We start from the raw sequence: 21,597 nt of genomic DNA on the forward strand, positions 1-21,597 counted from the left end.
TTCTTGGGGCTCATCAGCTGGGCGCAGTCCCCGAGTTTCCATTAACCATTAACGAGAGATTCAGTTGAGTCTCTCGTGAAGACCAAATTGGTTTGTAAATGGGTGTATTTCTCGAAAGTAGTCCAATTTGGGTTTAAGTAGAACATAAGGTTGACGGAAATTCGGGGAGTGCGCCTACCCGATGGGCTCCAAAAAGGGCAAGACCGGTCGTGGGCTGTCGAAGAGTTTTCAGCAGCCTTGTGAGTAGTTTCTTTTGGCGAAAAATATACTGCGATGTCTCGAATATCACACCTATGTGCAGCACATTCAGTTGTAGAATATCACAAATGAGAGATTCGGTTGAGACCAAACTGATTTCTCGTGAACTCCACGCTGTTCGCTTCACATAGTCTTTCCAAGATTGAAAGTGCAGGGATATCTGCAGAGGTCTGAATAAAAGTGCCGCTTTCGACAGCTAAGTTTTCCTTAGAAGCACATAACTATCCAAAAACTCATCAAGTAAAGTCTAACACGAAAAATGTTCTTTCCAGAGGAGAACTATTCAATGAGCCATTCAATGAGCCGATTGGAACATCCAAGCTATACTACTGAATTCAGTAGTAACTAGAAATCGCAAGGAATTGTTAAGCACATCATTGCGTTACCTAGGTTACCAGGTACTTCCCTGGGAAAAATCGATCAGGTTATCTTCCCGTCCTCATCCAAAAGTAACTGGACCGAGGGACTTGACCGGTCCGGATAACTAAGTAAAGTTGCTGAGCTAAGCCGTGGTAGGACAATACGGCGCGTCTGCTTTCCCGTAGGTTATCATGTACAATGAGACAAGCAAAGGAGAGATAGTACACTATGAAGAAAGCATCGAAGGAAACAAAACTGGCCTTTATTGTGGTTGTCGTCATGGTAACTGGACCAGTGTGGCGCACTGAAATATTTCGACCAGTTATCACCGGTGAAACTGAACGGTAAAATTTTCAAAACGTTTGCACCTCGAACGGACAAGGAAACGAAGTGGATAGATGGATGCTCGTCGATTTGGAGTGACACTCAATTAAACTCTCGGGGATGATATCCTCTAAATGAATGTACTGGGCAGCCTCTTGAGTAATACGAGATCAAATTGGTTCGCTAAATTTTGCAGCAAAGTAAAACACGTAGGTTACCAACTTGAAAAAGGTGGGTGTCATTCATGTTTTCATACCAAATAACAGCTTCTCTTCTGGGAAGAAGTTGCCTCCCATCCACCGGAAGAAATTAGGAGTTGCTGCAACGAAAAAACGTCAAGTCCAGCCGTCGGTCACCGTGACGAAATTTCCCTACCATTTCGGAACCTGCAGCGCTCCACAAGCTTGAATTTGGACCGCAGTTAGTCGTCATCACCTCCAACTTATGAGTTTACATCACGAAGGTTTCGACTAAGCCAAGTACAATTCAGTATTGATCGTCACGTGCACAAATTCAGTGTCGAGGCCTAACAATCCATATGCCATATGTAAGCAAGAACAGAAAAGCGAAAATCTGATGAGATCGGCAATCGGTCAACCAATCAGCGCAGAGCACAACCTCGCGAAGATCACCGCCATTGTCTGCAACCCTTGTGCTTCACTACCAAACTATGAGAATCTGTTTGAATAGAAACGGCTACAAACACCTGGCTACGCCATTTGTTACATCGTCCCAAAGCAGGAACATGTGATACGTAAAATACGGAATTTCACAATTCGAAAGCGATGGAAGGCGGGTGGCTAGAGAGAATGTACGACCTCGGTCATGAGAAACGGTCAAATTTTTTGGAACATGGTGTCAGCTTTAAGCTGGCTAGGATCAAAACCTCCAGACAGGTCAATTCAACAGGAGGTTTGATAACAATGACGTAACCATCGTGGACTGAGTGTCTGACGATCAAAAGACTTGGATTGCGATCAATTAAAGTCCTCTTTTTTCACAGCCGATCTTACGCACGAGACCCTGTGAAAAAGGCTGTTTTCCACGCGTTTCGTAAAGGATTTCAAGAGCTAACGTCCGCTCCTCATTCGAACTAGTAGTTGTAACTCAGCTGCGTAATAAGTTCCCCTGAGTGCGACATTCACAATTCTTTCTACGCACATGGTTGTCTCATCTGTTTATGGGACAGAGGAAGGAGCATGCGTTTCTTGACTCCGGTTACACCCTTCTTGGGGCTCATCAGGTAGACGCAGTCCCTGAGTTTCCGTCAACCTTACGTTCTACTTGAACTCAAATTGAACTGAGTTCGACATTTGCAAATCAGTTTGGTTTTCATGGGAGACTCAACTGAATCTCTCATTTATGATATTCTACAACTGAATGTGTTACACACAGGCCGCCTCATGATTCAGTTGGCACGATATTCGAGATATCACAGCATAGTAGTTTCCTTCAAGAAAATATACTGCAATATGTCGAATATCGTGCCAACTGAATCATGAGGCGGCCTGTGTGTAACACATTCAGTTGTAGAATATCATAAATGAGAGATTCAGTTGAGTCTCCCATGAAAACCAAACTGATTTGCAAATGAGTGTATTTCTCGAAAACAGTCCAATTTGGGTTCAAGTTAAACATAAGGTTGACGGAAATTCGGAGACAGCGCCTAGCTGGTGAGCCCGAATCGGAAGGGCGAAACTGGTCGTGGGCTGTCGAAGAGTTTTCAGCAACCTTTTGAGTAGTTTCCTTCATGAAAATACAATGCGATATCTCGAATATCGTGTCAACTGAAACATGAGGCGGCCTGTGTGCAGCACATTCAGTTGTGGAATATCGTAAACGAGAGATTCAGTTGAGTTTCTGGTGAAAACCAAATTGATTTGTAAATGAGAAAAAGCATGTGGTGTTTTTAGTGTTCTGTTCAGGTAGGCAACCCATTTGACCCACTTGGCCGAAATATCCTAGAAAACCCTATTTTCTGTCTCACTGAGAGCTAATCACACTGCTGACGAGCGACTCGCGGCCGAATTAGTAAATGTTCGACCACTGATCAGAAGGCCTGAGGTTCGAGGCTCTAAATTTCGTGAGACGCGCATGCTGGTGAGGAGCTGCACAGTGGTCTTCACCATCGCAGCACCACCCCCCAGCTACCCCGGAACGGGAGTTGGCACACTGTTTGGGTGACCAAAAAATAGCCACAAGTAGAGTCAACAGTTCCTCTCTAGAAGCACGAGCGAAGAGCGATTGAGCGCGAGAGGGGACGTATCAGTCCTGCCCAAGATATTGATGAACGCAAAAGTGTTTTCGGTTTCACGATCTCTCCTAGCCATTCATGACCCCTTCCTGACTAACAAGGTTTTTGCGAACTGGTGTGTAACCGGTTAAGCTTGGGTGCACGGAAATCGATAGATTTCAGTTCGAAATAGATCCCCACTGTGTCACGTACTGTCGCATTTTTGCCAATTCCCAACCGCAAATGCTCCGTTTTGGTAATATAATCCGTTTTCTTTTGCGAACTGGTGTGTAACCGGTAAAGCTTGGGTGCACGGGAATCAATGGATTTCAGTCCGAAATAGATCCCCATTGTGTCACGTACGGTCGCATTTCCGCCAATTCCGAACCGCAGATGCTCCGTTTTGGTAATATAATCCGTTTTGTTGATAACATCATGACATTTGTTGATGTTACCATCTTGCATTGTTCCAGTACGGGATCATGTAAGAGTATGCGTCTGATACAGCAACTAACTAACTAAAGTCTCTTTCTGAGAGGCCAACTATCGGGTCGAACAGAGTTTCGGGTTCTCCGCTGGTAAGTGAGGAGTCAGCTGTCTGCAAATGAACATTGAAGCCTAATCTCATCGGTAGCGTCATGGTAGCGACATGGTAATAAAATTGACCAATGCTAATACAACTAGACCCGGGAAGGAGTATCGTACGTTCTGCTGTTTTCAACTGTCCACCCACTGTCATCAGTCAAGTCCTGTTGAACTGCAATTAGTTACTTCCTTGTGAAGGTTGGAAGAACGCACGGACCCAGACTCGGTCTACCACAGGTGTTGCACAAGATCCTGGTGGGAAATGCTAGAACAGATGCAAGTGGTGTTGATTTTTGGCCATACTGCGAACTATAGTAAGGTGCACTATAGTACAGTATAGTATAGTATAGTATAGTATAGCGTATTATAATATAGCATAGTACAGTATGGTATAGTATAGTATAGTACAGTACAGTACAGTACACTATAGTACAGTACAGTATGGTGTAGTAAAGTGCAGCGAAAATGCGGGAATCTCATCCCGACGACGAGTTGTTTCCTCATCCTCCCCAATTGTTCCACATACCTTGTGAAATAAGCATCAAACCGAACAGACAACACAAGTGAAACCGAAATTTTTTTAATTAACTCGGCCAAAACCTACCTTGTTCACTTCGACTGCAGTTTCCTTGTTTGACTCGATACGATGCTGTCTTCGCGCCGGTTTCAAATAGACCTTGCTACCTTTGTACATGGCACAGGTACCCTGGAACTTTGCTGCGTATAAGCTCATCAACATTTCCGTGCTGAAACCAGACGCCTGTGAATCCTGTCAGAACAAAACAAGACGGTGGTGTTGTGTGAATGAACAGCATTTTATGTCGCAGAGGTATTTGAACAGGTTTTCAAAATGACATTAGGACTGCAAACCCAAGTCAGTGAGTGACTCACTATCAATAGTCGATAACTAAGGTGACTTCTTCTGAGTACCGGCCTCGTAACTGGAACCGCTGTACCAACGCTGTATTCCCTGGGTTGCAGAGGTGTCCTCATCATTAGCTTCAAAGAACCGCGTGTTTCTCGTACAGTGTTTTTAGATGCCACAATTTTGTTCAACGATGCTGTGGGGAGGTAGCTAAGGACTGTGGACGGTGGCTAACATAAGTGATGCGTGAATACAAGAGTGTGAGAGTAGTTTTGACTGGGAGACTGGAAAGGGCCGCTATGCATCGAAAGAAACAGTGTGAATGAATGCGCGCCATTGAGTGCGTGAGCGGGCCCCATCGATGAAGACGGTAATGATCGGCGCATTTGAGTTTGCCGGCAATGGCTTTCATACTGTCAGGTTATTCCTTCATCCGGCTCGTTCACACCCTCCGCATCATTGAACGAAAAGGGCTCTGCGGAGAAGTCGGTCGACCCACGTATGGAACACGTGACTAAACCAACGCTCCAGGCTTCTTAATCAGGATGAAAATATCATCTTTGGCTACAACACAGGTACCGGCACAGCTACTACCTCAGTCAGCTAATCTACAAACATGCGGCTGGGGTTCGAGCCCACCCACCCTTGCAACAGTATGTCAAACGAGGCAGAATTGTGTATGTTGTCCAATACCGTCTGCACTACGAAGGCGTCAGATCCAAGAACAGAAGTTTTCTGTGTAAATGTCGGCGAGCGACCAGATAGATTTCAGTTTGATCGTGGTTAACCAGTTTTATTAACGTTCTAGCTATTGATAATATGTCCATTTTTTCCATGAGTGATGAGCACAACGTCGTTTCCAATAGCAGTGTGCTTTTGTTCATAGTCACATAGAAAACGAGAATTAGTGTTCCTTTGTCTCCGCCAAGTAGAATATCATTGTTTGAGTGAGTACCTCATTAGGCTGAGATTTTAACCATCAAACCAAGCTAAACGCTGTACAAGCAGCCTCAATTATTCATTTGGAACAGGTTGCTTGAGTTTTTCTGGAGTTAGAGATGCTCGCCACACGCAGTTTGTAGTTCACTATCAGTTCAGTTCACTCGTCTTGACACGACACCTTTCTAGACAAACAATAAACAGTTCAACGTTCATCATGATCCCCACATCAAATCAGGGCCATTGTGGCCCCATTGAAATTGAAAAATGGTACTCAACAAGCAGAACGGGGATCTTATTTATTCCCGAGGGATTCTAATTCCTTCCGTTCAACGTGACATCCCATTGAGCAGTTCTCCACAAACGAGAAACGGCTCGACAGACCTCGCTTCACACAGTGACCTGCATCCTCGTAAACGCCTATCATGACCACAAGTCTTGTCTGACCAATCACGTGCTTTCAGTCTCAATTTAAAACAAGTTATGAAACTTTCATAAAGTAAACTACTCACAAGGTTGCTGAAAACTCTTCGACAGTTCAAGACCGGCTTCGTCCCTCTTGGGGCTCATCAGGTAGGCGCAGCCCCGAGTTTCCGTCAACCTTATGTTCTACTTGAACCCAAATTGGACTGTTTTCGAGAAATACACCCATTTGCAAATCAGTTTAGTTTTCACAGTCCAATTTGGGTTCAAGTAGAACATAAGGTTGACGGAAACTCGGGGCTGCGCCTACCTGATGAGCCCCAAGAGGGACGAAGCCGGTCTTGAACTGTCGAAGAGTTTTCAGCAACCTTGTGAGTAGTTTACTTTATGAAAGTTTCATAACTTGTTTTGTCGGGCTGGCTCTATCTCCACGTAACCAACGGTTCCCCGAGGCTTATTTTGGGATACAGTACGAAGTGATCGATAATCTGAAATTCAGCCAACAATCTGATAATACATCCGGAGGTGGGACAGATGTTGTGATCTCAGAGCACACAGCTAACGCCCGGCGCTTCCACGAATATGCCTGAAAATCTGTAGCTCAGATGAGTTTGAGTGCGCGGTTGGATGGGACCAACAAACATGCCTCCTCGCATTGAAAGGGCTGCAAGCCAGCTGCCAAGCTAAACGAACACACCATCCGTTCGACGAAAATCGGAATCGTTGAGCTGTGGGAACCTTTCGGTGCTCAACTGACATGCCATCCGAAGGAAGCACGAGGGCTGGGCAGCCCAAGCCTGGACAGGGGAAGTCGAGAGGCAGAGGTCGGATTCGTACTTTCTGGACTTTCTGGTCAGTGAATTTGCACTCTAAACGCTGAGCCATCTCGTCCCCGATCTGTTCAACATATCCAGCCGGAATAGTCAAGAGGCACTTCAAAAGACAAACTGGTCTTTACTCCAACATTCGGACGCATCTCTTAGTCCGAATCCAAATACCACTTCGACAAGCGGCGTTAGTTTGTGCGTGGACCGTCCCTTCGTGCATTTTGTTTGCATTGTAGACATCACCGTCGGGAGGGTCGTCCACCGAGTTGTTGTAAATTTCTTATAGCACTCGTAGATGAATTTGCCGTTCGTTCTTCTGACGACTGTTCCAACCAATTAACATGTAGAGTAGAAATCTCGTCAGTGGATTAGTCAAAAATACGTTAGATTACAGCGCATTCACACAGGAGCCAACCTCATCATAATCCTCGTTGACAGTAGAACATTACTGTTCAACAGTGACACTTCACTGCTGGATTTGGACTCAAACGATGGCTCAGTAGTTAGAGCGCGAATTTACTGACTAGAAGGTCCGTGGTTCGAACCCGACCTCTACCTATCTACTTCCCTTGTCTAGGTTTGGAAAACCTGGCAGTATCCGAGCCCTCGTACTTCCTTCTGGTGGCATGGCAGCTATTCACCAAAAGAGTGCTACAGCTGAACAAGTTCTACTCAAACGATCGATTGGTTGCCAACCAAAAACCCTTAAAATGAGGATAACTGACAAGAACCGTTTGGAAAACTGAGAACTTTAAAGCAACTCAGTCTCCACAATATCCACACTAGCTTGCTCGGAAATGCGTTCGAGGAAGCCCAATTTAGACGGCAAAACAAATTTCGAATACTCACCTTTTTTCGTCTTCCCGTTGTGTTCTCAAACAACACTGAAGGATCAAACTGGAGCAGGAAAATGCGGGGACGAGGATAAGCGAAATAAGTGATATGTTTTGAATTTTCAAGTTTCATGGGTCAAAGTTCATAGCAGAATACAAAGAATCCAAAACAGCCAGTGAACAAACTGTATACTCGTGATCACTATCAAGCTCTCGCTCTCTAAATGATTATCTTTTATCTGGAGAAAACGTTTTCTTGGTTTTATTCGTAATGCATCACTCATAAGGTTGCTGAAAATTCGCCGACAGCCCAAGACCGGTTTCGCTCATGAAATAAGCGCAGTCCCCGAGTCTCCGTCGACCTTGTGTTCTCCTTGAAGCCAAATTGCACAAAATTAGCGAAATACACTCATTTGCAAACAATTTTGGTTTCGCGAGAGACTCACCTGGAAACCAGCTGAATCTCTCGTTTGTGGCAGTTGGCGGAAACTCGGGGACTGCGCCTACCTGATGAGCCCCAAGAAGGGCGAATGTGGTCGTGGGCTGTCGAAGAATTTTCAGCAACTTTATGAGTAGTGCATTACGAATATACTCGCGTCGCGATATCTCGAATATCGTAGCGACTGAAACCTGAGGCGGCCTGGTGCAGCACATTCAGTTGCCTGGAAACATTAAAACCGAGAGATTCATCTGGGTTCCAAGTGAGCCTCTCGCAAAAACAAAGTTTGTTTGCAAGTGAGTGTATTTCGCTAAAACACTCAACAGTCCTTCCGAGAAACAACTGCTCCCAGCAAAGATGACGGCGATTGTCTCACGAGCCTTAGTGAAGGATTTAAAGCTTCTATCCAAGAACTCCATGCTAATCGACAGTGCTTTCCAAAGTGTTAGCGCTGACAACTCAAGTGGTCTTAGAATGTAAAAGCCCCTGGAATTTGAAAGTGCTACTGGTGGGTGAGTGTCCCTTGTCAACATGAAAGTTGCCTGGGTCTAAAAACAGACATATTGTTCCCCAATCAGGAAACCTCCTGAGGACTCGAATCGCAGTAGAGTCATCACAGAGACGTACAATACGCCTAAAAAACGAGCTTTAATAGCTTGGGCTAACTGTCAGTAGAAGCGAACGATGGCAGTTGGAAGCTTAGTCAGACAAACTGTAGTTCTAGAAACCGTAACTTGAGCACATGGCTCCAAAAGTTTGCCAATAAAGCAACTTTTCGATTGCCCCTTACTCAGTAGTTTATCCTAGGAGGCTGCAAGTGATACGGTTGTCTTGGAGCACTCGGTCCGGGGACGACTCGAATGCTAGATCCACTTCGTTCATCGTTCATCTGTATCACCCTTTCGGTGCCTAACTGCCATGCCACCCGAAGGAAGCACGAGGGCTGGGATACTGCCAGGTTGCCCAAGCCTAGACAGGGAAGTCGATAGGTAGAGGTCGGGTTCGAACCACGGACCTTCCGGTCAGTAAATTCGCGTTCTAACCACTTGGGCCATCTCGCTCCGTCATAGTGGAATATGGTTCGCTAGAGCACTCATAGCATTGGATTTCTATGGGCGCCATCCCCTAAACCGTACATCATCGGGTAAGCCTCTCTGCTTCGATGAGCATTGAAAGACTGGGCTTCCTGAATCAACATCTCATCTCGTTCGTACTTTCACTCGCCGATATTGCAAGCGCTTGTCAATACCTTTTGCTCAGATCAAACGTTGCAGTCATGGCAACCATTGGAAACATTGCTATCCGCATACCTAAACACGGTGACAGGATGTGAAGAGTGTTTCCAACGGGCCTAGCTGGTTGTTGATCGGACAATGAAATTCGGCAATGATCCAGTGATCCAATAGGACGTTGGTTGGAGTTCAACTCTGTAATCTGTTATGCGCGTGTCACGTATGTCCGGAAACTGGGATACTTTTTAAAATGGATGAACCACACGTTCTGGTAGCTTCAACATTCATAGTCAGGCTTAGGAGTACCGATAGATAAAAGGTAATTGATTTGAAACGTTTCACCACCAATCGAGGTGCGTTATTAGAGCGCGTAAGGATGGTTCTGCGTCGCATGTCGATATACCCGCTGCTAGCCGGATCCGATCAGGATTGGTCATTCGGTCGGTCGGTTCCATTGGTTGGTCTCTCATCCTATGTCCTGATTGGTCGGTGACCCTATCACCTTCCCTGCTCTCGTACTCTGGTCGATGCTGGAATAACCTCTGAGTTCCAGTTGCACTTCGTCGGTCAGTTAGCCTAACAGAGACCATATATTTGACAAGCAGACCGAAATCCGACAAAAGCAAGCAGTTGTACAGGATCGTGGAGGAAGTATCCTCAGGAATTGAAAGCCACATTCTAAAGACCAGCAAGGTGGCACTAGTAAAAGGAAGCAGCTATATCAGATTCCCACGAAGTGGGCCTACTTCTCGCTCAGGAAATAACCAGAGACAAGTTACTTGTGCGTGCACTATATGCAAAACCACAAACCCAAACATTACGGATTTTTGCATAGAGGACACCTTCGACTTAAACTATTAGATTATAATTCAACAGAGAACTCTTCCACATCAAGCAGAGAGGTAGAGCATTAATTTTTCCGCTATCCCCACTTGTCAACCATTTGTTTACAACCACCGTGGGTTCACTTGTTGTGTCGAGTCATTTTCAAGACTGAATGGTGTCAAACACCGATAAATACGTCGGTATCGCTCTCTATCGCTCTTCTGCCACGGAGCGTCGTTCTCAGTTGTGACCAAGGAGACACATTTCGAATAGCCACACAGACAATCTCAAGAGGCAGTCGCCCGGTTCAGCGCGGTTTTTCAACTTCGAACCGTGTATCGCAGTGCAGCGGTTCAAGAAGCATCTCGTTATCATCTCAGGATACTGTTATTAGGCCTGATGAGGTAAATTCGATGTTCATCAGAGTGAGGCTCAAAAGATCATCTGACCTGGATGTTCTGATTGCGAAGTTTCCAAAGGAATTTGTGGAATATCTGTCCCTTCGGACGTCGCTAACTGATACTTGCCTTACGAAAAGAGTTCCCGGTTCACATAACGAGGCTAAAACCAACCATATCGTTCAGCTGTGATATCCTTTTGGTGCCTAACTTCCATGCCACTAGAAGGAAGTACCAGGGTTAGGATACTACCAGGTTGCCCAAGCCTAGACAGCTGGAGTAGAAATGCAGAGGTTGGGTTCGAAGCACGGACCTGCCGGTCAGTAAATTCGCGCTCTAATCACTGAGCCATCTCACCCCTGATTGACAACAAGTATGCATGATTTCTTGAAGGTTTTATGAACATTGTTTTCAGAAAGGGAGAAAAAGGTCCGCAGTAAGACCACTCGTCGCAGTTTGACTGCAGTTCAGGGGTTCGAGCTCGAAAATTGATCTAAAGACACATCGGACAATATGGCTCCTGCACTGCTTGCATGGTTCAACAAGGTATAAAAGCCCTATTCCATGACCTCTTCAGCTGAATCTCAGCAATCCCGGACACTGGCTCTGGTGTTTTTCAAGTCACCATTCTTATAAACAGACGATTTTATGATACCCTGATACAATGATCGCGTGGCTGTTTTTGTCCTATCCAAACTTGTTTGTCCCCTACAAGTCAGTTCCAATGGATCTCATCTCTTAATCAAACAGGAGCACAGTATGAGTTCCACATGATTGATTTATAATAGCTGTCCTGCTAACAAGCACGACCACCTTTTCCAGGCTGAAGTATGGAAACACGTTCCCGTCATCCACCATATTATACCGCCCTTCGTCGCCATCTGTGTTTTTAGCCTCACTGTTTCCCTGTGACTGTGATGGTGTGTTCGCAAACGTTCCGCACCTATTGTTTTGACTGGGAACTGCTCCATCTCGAAGAGTTGTTTCAGCTTTAACTGAATTTTTAGTTGAAATCCTCTTGGTTTGACTGACTTCACCTGAGTCTTGTGGTTCAGTCCTTATCACTAATTTCACCGCCCGGAACGACTGTCTTATGTCAAAAAAAGCCTACGAAACAGTTTGGCTCGAACCGAACCGTACTCTCTCGAAGCATTACCACTACAACTACAAGACAAGCTGTTGCTAAGAGGAAAGGAATTTAGACCGAGCGGGTACTGGCAGCATCCAGCTGCTTGCAGTCGCCTCTGGAGTCAAGTAATCATCTGAGCATTGGACTGGTGACTCACTGCTGCGCCTAGGATCCGGTAAGGAATGCAGTTGTGCAACGCCCAAAACCTGCATTTTGAAACGGCGTTCAGAAAGCTCAATTGCCTAAGGTAAATGCGACATTGTCTACCTAATGCCTGTCACATTTGGCTGTGATATAAAAAGAAATTCCTGTTCAGATTAAGCTCATAACGAAGTTGGATACGGACCAGCTGCGCGTACAGGTGCAAATGTCCAGTACCGAGGTCATAGCACTTGAGGCTACGGCGTCAGCACAGGCCAGACAGGGGACGCGGCTGTGTATGAGTCACGCGATCGATCAAACGGTGACACATTCCTGTCAAACGCGAATCGATATGGCGGCCGCCACCAAAATATGCGGAACTCGTCTAACCATCTCTTCTTTTAGGTGATCGTGGGAGAAGTGCAACTCTGGATAAAACAACCTGACTTTGTGTAAGGGAACTCTACGAGCTACAGCAATCGATGTGAACAAAACATCAATGCTCGGCAGGTTTGACCAGGCAGGTCTGACCCCTTGTTCCTCTTCTTCTCTAGTTATTGACGATTGTAGTTCTTTGTCGATGAAGTGTTTTCATATATACAAACAGAACTCATCTTATCCTACCTAAACTATGCACAGAAACATATGGATGAGCATTTTACTTATCCACCGCGGCGTGTTTCCACGGGGAACATCGTGTCAAAATTGACAACTTCCGCCCTTTGAGAGCCTATTGATTTCTTCAAGGACTACGTTGGGTGACGGAGCACAAAAAGTATAACAGAAAAACCCATCACAGCGAAAGAAAATGTTTGATCTCTCCTGAGGATAACCTCCCTTCGGAGCGGGGGGAGAGGATTGATGTAATCCAATACAACGCGAAATACACACCTGAAAAGTTATAAGCATGCATCTACAGAGCTGAAAAATTGTATTCAACACTTACTTCCCCGTAATCCGTCTTCCGCCGACCCCCAAAAGGTCGATGCTTCGAAACGACAGACGAGTAATCAAAAGAAGGATTCTTCACATAGACATTTTCTGTTTGAGCACGTGCTCCACTGCGATACATGAGCATTGGCGCACTGGCTGTCCCACTGGACTCGTTAGCGAAGGTCGGTGAATCTTCTGTGATTCGACTGCGACGAGCCCAGCGTTGTTGGAATCGTTTGACCGCACTCGGATGCATCATGCTCGGTTCGTCTGACGGTTCGGCTGTGATCTGCTGTTGTTCCTGAGCACGCTCACGTTCGGGTTGAACCATCGGTTCAAAATGCGTTTTGGTACTAAATTTAATAGCACTCTTTCGTTTTTCCGCTGAATTGTGGACACCGCCGGAGGAAATTGAAACGCTCTTTCCGGTGAAGAACGACCGACGCCGTGGTTTCGATGGGGATGCCTCATTGTTGATGAAGAAACGTACATCTGTAGGGGGAGGAGTTCCCAAGGGAGCGGCTGTATCGACCGCGGGTGATATGGTGTCGGGCGGTAAAGCGGACCCTGTGCAACATGATTGATCTGGGAGCTTGCGTGGATCAGTCTCATCCACCGATGGCTTGACTTCCGAAGGTGGGGGGGTTTTGTTTGGAAATTCTAAATCACACCAATCGATAATCCAGCTGATGGCTTGCAGCTCAGCTCGTCTGAAAGCGATTAGAAACCAAGTACACTGAGTAGTCTTCAAAACAGTTTTCGTTACACCGGAAAAGTATGACCATTGGCAAGCAGTAGTGGTGGAGTAATCGACCGAAATCTTGAGTGTGATGGCTTGAATACCTGTAGCTCGAATCACTTCAAGATGTCAGCAAAGAGGAAGTGTGATGTGATCGAATTGAGCAGGACGTACTTAACCCCGGAGTCACAAAAACGATCTGACCCGTTATCTCCAATTCAAGTTAGAGTAAGCGGCCAACAGAAAGCAAGATGTAACGAGTAAAAAGTTGTCTGTTTCACTACCCCCCTCTGTTGATTGCGGCTTGAATTCGAGGTGAAAATTTGCGTCCGGAGACCAGCAAACAAGGAAGACAAGAAAACGAGCCTGTCTGATAGTCATGTTTCTCACAGTTAGGCTCAAGCGCGGCACTTCAAGTGTTAGTGAACACCAACACGTTTGAATCGAGTCTTTTGTGGAATCTACACGAGACAGGAGTCGACGGACATCAGTCGTTAATCGCAGCGGATGCGCGAGCGGGTTCGCGAGCTCTAGGCGACCCAGTGGGCAAGTGCGACCTCATGTGTTTGTATCCATCCACGGGCCTTTTCGGTCGCGCTAGGGATTCGTATCAGTGTGTGCGAGTGTTTCTCATTGGAATAACACAAAAGTTAAGAGAGTGCCGGGACTGTTCTTCCACGTTCATTCACGTCATAAGCACGTATTGGCAGCTGCATTGCTACGCGGAAGAGGAGATGCCACTGAAAAAGGATTCTTGACCTCTTCTGAGGACGTCCTCCACCCTAAGGAATGATCTCTGCAGGTGATGTATTCTATCGAGAGGTTCGTTGCAACCGGAAAGGGCTGTCTCAGACAAGTTATCGCTTATTCGGCCTCTCATGAGCGGGTGGAGTAATTTGAAGTTGTTTTAAACGTTATTAAAATTGGCGGTACATTCAAACAGCATACCTCAACAATAGTTGACCAGGTGGGAGGAGAGAGAACATAGCCATCTGCTTGTTCGACAGCACCGTCGAACATGTGTACCCATCGAGGACAAAAAACGAAACAGGTTACACAACGAAAGTCTAGACTGGGGCAAAGTAAACTCCGATTTGAATAGACCGAGACAACTATGATCTGCGAAATTGAACCGGACCGTATTCACACGTAGTGGACTTTTCAATCTAGCCCCGTCATCATTGGTCGTAAATCCACCCGACAACCGTGTGCACAACGGGTTCCAACAGTCGGCAAATGCGATGCAGATGCATTAATGAATTAGAAAGTGAAAAAGGAACATTCTACGGGAAGATTCGTGTCGATTATTTACACAATGTGATAAAGATGATATCGGAAAAGGGACGGCAAATTCCCTCACCTGTAGAAGTAGACACCCAAACTGATCCCAACAATGAGGAATACAGCAAACAAGGCGGTTCCAGAAGCAATGACGACTAAAACATCTGAAATCGATCAAAGGGGAAACAAATGGGGAATTAAAGAATACGTACGTACTACTACTGAGTGAAAAGATAGGTCAACGCACAGTAGAAAGAGTCTATCTGTGTCACAAACCGGGTCAAGGACTTGTGAATATCTTCAGGTATCAAGTCTGAGATATTGTCTGGTTGACCAAGCCAAGACAAGAGCAGCTGAGGTTGGGTTCGAACCATGGACGTCCCGGTTAGAAAATCCTCTCCTTACCCAATGAACTATCTCGAGCTTTGAGTATTCCCATAAATGTATTGACCAAAAATCCTATTTGAAGATACGAAAAGGTTTATGATTCATTTCTTTTAACAGTTTTGTGTAGATCTGGTACGTGTAAGATTTTAGTGTTGCATGTGAATTCCTGCCTAGTACTTTAATTCAACATAAGAATCGTTTCAAAAGCATTAAGAGATCACGTTTGTATGGGAACTAAGAGTTGTGTGATTTAGGACACATATGTAAGCCCAAGTACCAGGGAAACGGAAGAACGAAGACAGTGTCATCATCATCATCATCATCATCATCATCATCATCATCATCGTCATCGATGGCATGAGTGTTCAACACTGACACTTGGCAGCCGTACAACCATGATTTACTTGAAAGCCTCATTGTAAAGCAAAGAATAAAGGTGGACGGGGAAGGGACTTTGTGCTAGCTTATCACACTCGTTCCGAGGTGCCCACAGCCCCAGACATTCCAATCATACAATCTGGATAGAAAGTGACAACAAGAACGCCACTGACATCGGTTGGCAGCCACACCTTGTAGTGTCTCCAACCAGGCACAGTGAGGATCACACGGCCCCATCCAGCACCAACAACACTCAGGCGTTTAGTGATCTCTCATACTCCTCTGCAAAGTCAAGTGTTGGCCACCTCTCTGTTTACGCCACTCTGAATTGGGCATGAAAAACAGCACTCGCTTCCGCAAACGATGGTTCGGCAAGGGCAACACATGTTCCATCATACGCAGCTTCTGGTGCTGGACACATTCTTGCATAGAAGTAGCCGTTACACCACCGAACACTTAGAAATCGGTTACCTCGTTGCGACGTTGAATGGGTACCCTTTCCAATTCCTAAGTGAAGGAGTGCTTGAGGTATCGGTTCCCGATGGCTGTCATATCAACAGTCACCACTACAGTGAAGTATTCCTACAGAAAACGCATGCCAGGAGGGGCACACTAACAAAGTGGGTTGAAGTTGAACATTTGAGGCCAAACCAGAGAGACTGAAATGTTGGATCAGTTCGTTCCATAAAGAACGAGGCTGTCTGTTACGCATATTGGAGATTCTATTCAGAATGTCCAAATGATGGTATCTCAGCGTGCTTAGTTGGTCCTCGTTTCGTAAGGTCAGTTGCTATTGTAGGAGCAGGCGTCTTTTTGTCAAGTCCTGTGCTGAGTGCAAACGATCGATAGGTGGACAGCATATGACCTGGCAACGAAATATGAAAGCGTTAACCAGTGAACTTAGCCGGGCCAACAACTCCCGCAACCCTGGACAAAGACCCCGGAACTCAGCTCACGAGTACTTAACGACACTGGCAAAAGTGGCCCAATCGCGCAATCAGTGGCACTTGTGCATCAAAGCTATCACCTTCAATGCGTAGCTACCAAGCTCCCGAACTAACCAGATGTGCGCTCGCCTCCAAGACTTGTCCCGCACTCTCCCACATCCCGGTGATCGAAACTGTAGCAGCTGGAGCCACTGTACATATGGTACATGGTCTATAGCTGATAAAAGTGAGCTGAATCGATTTTACCTACATCATTAGTCATCCATCTGTACATGTTTCCGTTATAACAGGCTCATCTTTTTTTCTGGCTTGTGGTGTCTTCCATCGAGCGTGGTTGCCCAGGAGCTCGACCTCCATGGTGTGGCTCACCGATAAAATCAATGACCGGCTGTGTTGTTCTTAAGGAATTATCGTAGACTGGCTTGATGTAAGATTACCTAATCATATGAACCAGAGGCAGACAGAATAGGGGGGGAACTCGGGTGGGAAACTGGCACTTACTAAATTAGAATACCACTCAATGTTACAGCCCGGGACTCAGTTCCAGACGAATCGAACCTTACTGTCTCGTATCGTAAAACTCCAGCGACGAGAATTGAAAGCCCCAATAAAAACTAGATAAACCAATCAGAAAGCTCCCCTAAACCCGGATGATGAGTACAGTCCGGTAACTAGTGCTCTATCACCCAACCTAAATCTATGTATATACTTAGTGAAAAATTTCTGATAACCTAATCTTCGTTTTGTGTGCATAGGTTTGGGTAAATAAACCTAAATGTTCCGGCGTATAATGACCGCCGCCGTAGCAGAACTCTGGACATCCTGGCATGGCTAATAATCACAATGACAGATGGCTAACTGAGAACGGGTTTTCAGTTCGGCAGTCCCAGTAATTGCATTTCCCGGACGGATGCCGACGGAATCTTTATCTCGTGGCGTCCATCTTCCTTGCCATATGGCACACGAGTGCTGGTAAACACATGCACAAGCTTATCTACAGTCATTATCCGAGTGTGTCACATCCTTGAGACTTTTTTCCTCTCCTGAGTTGCTGTAGGTATTGGACGGCCAGTCAGGGAGGAGGGGCATGTTCTAGGATCGTTGTTGTCCGAGAGACTGCGCCAAAATCGGGGTTCATTCACGCGTAAATACAAGGCAGGCCGGGGGAAATCCAGTTCGATTTCTACATAGGAGAGGCAACAACCAGTCGAAATGGCATGTATGTGTGCATTGGGGTGAATAGTAGTCAGACAAGGATGTCGAACGGCTATTTGATGTGGATCACGAACGCTGCCTGCCGAGTAGTTACCGGGTCGGGCGGGAACAGAATAACTATTAGTTTTTTTTTGAAAGAATATCGAACTTTGATGAACCGAATTCCTCGTTTGTGTCGCACGGTAATCAGCGGGGCCCAGTGCAAATGTGGGAGTTTGGGTAGTACATTATCGAATCGTCAGCTGTGGTCTCCACTTTTCTAATTCGATCGGTTGTGCACACTGGAGTTGATTTTATCGCGTTCAAGTTTAATTCGTTTCTGATTCGTCTGTTACCGGTGATAGTCGGCCCGCAGCCACAGGCAAAGGGAGTGTCGATGAGAACAAGGCTCATGTCGAGAGCGTTAGCTACCTTGTCGCGCTGAGTAAGGTGAGACTCCCGCATACAGCAAGATGGAAATTAGCATATTTCAGTACAAAGAAAGCATTATTCCCAGCGAACCGACGGACCTTCCGGTCAGTAAGCCATCAACACACCCAAGCACGATGAATGTCCGCAAAGGAAGCACGAGGGCTGGAATACCGCCGAGTTGCCTAAGCCGAGACAGGGGAAGTCGAGAGGTAAAAATCGGGTTCGAACCACGGACCTTCCGGTCAGTAAGCCATCAGCACACCCAAGCACGATGAATGTCCTTTCGTTCTGAAATGGCGTCCTTATATGTTCAAACAGAATAATCACCGTTTGGTAAACGTCATCGTGTAGGTAGTGCTCATAGCTATTCGGTGTAAAATGGTCCTGAACGGTAAGAGCAAGTGACAAATCGAAAACGAAGCAAGAAAGTTCTATCTACCGAGCAAGCTGAAACAGTATCCAAGCGTGTATATTTGACCCTCATTTTCCAGGGGTAAGCTGTGCCGTAATAGACATTCAAGGTAGAAATGAAACGGTAGAGATCCAACGTATTTTCGAAATATTGTTCCACTGAACCGTCAACGCCCTTCCGGTCCTGGATGTGTTATAATCTGCCGAGAAAATACTGTTTTTCATCCAAAAGTCATTTGTTCTGTAGACAGTTGCCCACAGATTTCACACAAGTCGTCTGGACTTGGTGCGCACGCAATATTCTCGAGCGTAAACCAAATTCGTACTGATTCGGACTGATCAAACTGGCCATATTTTTCCATCCGAACTGCGGATAGGCAAAGTCCATAAAGGCTTAAATGTCTGAACAATGTTCATCTTAGGAATGTCTTGCACAAATACCTCAGAAAAAACTTGCGACATAATCGCTTTCTAGCATCACATCCGTCAGTAAACCTTTTTTTTTCGTGGTCTGCAATGGAACGGGGTTTTCTCTGGTGCGCGCGTTTCACAGGCGCACGCAAGGGAGTTACCAGGTGATACACTATCCATCCCTCGGTCGCTTCCGCTCAGCACAGGTTTGGGTGAAAAAAGTTCTGCAAGCCAGACAGCCTTCTGGAATGCGGAGTACGTGTCTTACTTGGTTCATAGATTGCTGGGCAGCTGTGAGTCGAAGGGTTTAATACAGGAGCACCACTGACTGCGTGACTGAGCCACATCTGCCAGTGTCAATAAGAACTGATGAGTTGAATCTCGGGGAGACGGTATGTGCCAACCCGATTGAGTTTACTGGTTAGCGTTTTCATACTTCGTTGCCGAATCATAGACTGTCCACTCTTCGATCGCTTCCAGTCAGCACAGGTAACACGAGTTATTGCTGTCAATGATGATGATACCTCTGTTGACGGCGTCGATACGTCCTCATAAATCCACAAACTTGAAGACCCTTTTGAGGTTGGACACACGGTCTTTTCTTAGATGCTTGGTATCAATCTTAGAACTTGGGAAGGCGTCCATTTGTTCCGTGTTTACTACGGAAATCGACTTTTCTGAGGAGAAATACGCTATAGAACCCCATAGAATGCTTCAGTCCAAGGTCGTTTCATTGCAGTTGCAGTATCTCAGTTACAAACCGTGCACTGAAGTCCGGTGTTTCCAGCTGCTACAGCGTTGTTCGCCCAAGATAGCAGCAATAAGGGAATGAGAGCGAAGCGCTGGAGCCAATGGCCCAATCAATTCACTGGCGGTAGGTGGTTGTGTTCATACGGTATGGCAGGAGGTGAGAGCTGCGCAGTGGGCGTGATGACCTTGATGCAGAGGCCCCATTGGCTGGGTGACGCAGCCAGGGTCACCAGCCATTGGTTTGTCTCGCCACGCGGTGCGCATCAAAAAAACGGATCGCTTTGATGTGATTGTTCAAGTCGAACAAGGTGTTCCATGCTGAGCAGGCGTGATTGATGACGTAATTGTCAGTTACTTGAACCAACTTACTCTCCCTTGAGATGTGGACTTGATCCGCTTGTCGAGGTTTTCAATTCGTATTCGAGTCATTCTGGCTGGCTACCGATTCGTGGACCACAGCAAGTTTATTCCGTAGACAGCGGCTTTTTTTCTTTGTTGGTGTCTCAGTCTGGTGAGCAACTTGGTGAGCGACAAGTAACACGCACACGTTTCAGAAATTCGTCTGAGAGTGACAGATGGTGGGTTTAGCTTAGCTCGTTCCAGCTACTTTATAATTCATCTGGCGCAGGCTAGTTACAAAGTACTTATTTAAGAGCGTGGACGTCTGCGGTCTCTTATCTTAGACAAACAACTTCGTTGGGCTGTGAAGCGACTACCTTTGGAAAGATGCTGGCGGATGTGAATGAAAAAAGGTACGAAGAAGGATAACATTTTTGTAGGATGGTTTACTCTGAAACATTTTAGCCAAAATTCGCCAAGTACTTCCGTGGCATGAAAACCAGTAGACGATGTCCTTTCGAACTGGCAATGTCAAACATATTCACTAGCGGAATTAAATGTAAAAATGGGTCACGCCAGAGGATAGCAATGGCTGAACAGGACACCATCTACGCTCCGAGAGCCTTGACCCCACGTGGGGTCTCACCCTTGTGAGACCGTCCATCAGTCCAGATCAAATCGGGCCAGTAAAAGACGGTTACTCTGTTGGAATAGTGAGCAACAGAGGCACTGATCGTTCTGGAAGTGAGTGTTCACTGATAGTTATTATCGTCGTTGTTAGGGACAATGGTACTCCAGTGCAGATTAATATGGAACAGTTTTGGGGTTTTGTGGAATAGGTATTTTGTTCACGTTTAAACGGTCATCCTTTTGTTCTCGTGTAATAATTCCGGTGAGTCCACATCAAAGGGAAGCACTGAACTCGAGTCCAACGTGCGTTGATGGAGTAGTGGTCACACGCTAGCCTCGCATGTCAGATGTCCGGGGTTCAAATCCCGGCACGGCCATTGGATATGCACTGCTGATGAGCTCTAATAAGAGAGAAACTCAAGTCCAGTGCCTTAATCCTTTGGTGGTGGACTCACGGAATAATCTGGATCAATCAATGACAGAGTACATGTCTACTGCGATGCCATCTCTATCGACGATCATCTCAAGCATCTCTTTCTTGTCAAGAACAGCGGCAGCAGACGAAACGCTCGTGTCAACAAAATTGTCTGCTCAGACAACGTACCAGGCTAGGCTGAGTAAAGTACTTCTTCGTATCTATCATACAACAGTACTTTCCAACCGATTCCTTTTTACCGATAGCTTCAAATATTGTCCCACTAGGATTATTCTTCTTTGCGGCTAACCGCTTTCGTTTCGGCTGCTCAGACCGACTGGTTGTGCGTCGATTGATTCCCAATTTCTCGGGCCCATAGCGCTGGTCTTTAAAATGCGCAAACTATTTACTACTGTTTTTATCGGCGCATAAAACATAGAACTCTGGCAGATGGACATTAATATTTTGTCGGTTTGACACATTGGCAGGTGATTGTGTGTGCTTATCGAAAACAGATCTGTCGCCTATTATGGTGCATT

At 46.0% G+C, this 21,597-nt stretch overlaps 2 protein-coding genes across 2 annotated transcripts in view; one reads left to right on the top strand and one right to left on the bottom strand.

The window, feature by feature from the left end:
* The window catches only part of T265_11311 (hypothetical protein), a gene marked incomplete at both ends in the record, with an annotated part of 109,084 nt that overhangs the window by 34,819 nt on the left and 52,668 nt on the right, over nucleotides 1–21,597 (bottom strand). Inside the window, 4 exons of the mRNA XM_009177935.1 lie at nucleotides 4,365–4,529; nucleotides 7,664–7,711; nucleotides 12,758–13,454; nucleotides 14,844–14,928. Of these exons, the coding sequence (XP_009176199.1) occupies nucleotides 4,365–4,529; nucleotides 7,664–7,711; nucleotides 12,758–13,454; nucleotides 14,844–14,928 (995 nt within the window). The remainder of the gene's footprint in view (nucleotides 1–4,364; nucleotides 4,530–7,663; nucleotides 7,712–12,757; nucleotides 13,455–14,843; nucleotides 14,929–21,597) is intronic.
* On the top strand, nucleotides 10,757–15,867 carry T265_11310 (hypothetical protein; the record flags this gene model as incomplete). Its single annotated transcript, XM_009177936.1, has 2 exons — nucleotides 10,757–10,860; nucleotides 15,588–15,867. 2 exons carry the CDS (start codon nucleotides 10,757–10,759, stop codon nucleotides 15,865–15,867), a joined length of 384 nt encoding a protein of 127 aa, XP_009176200.1.

Source organism: Opisthorchis viverrini (assembly GCF_000715545.1).
Source record: "Opisthorchis viverrini unplaced genomic scaffold opera_v5_480, whole genome shotgun sequence".
Classification (NCBI taxonomy): domain Eukaryota; kingdom Metazoa; phylum Platyhelminthes; class Trematoda; order Opisthorchiida; family Opisthorchiidae; genus Opisthorchis; species Opisthorchis viverrini.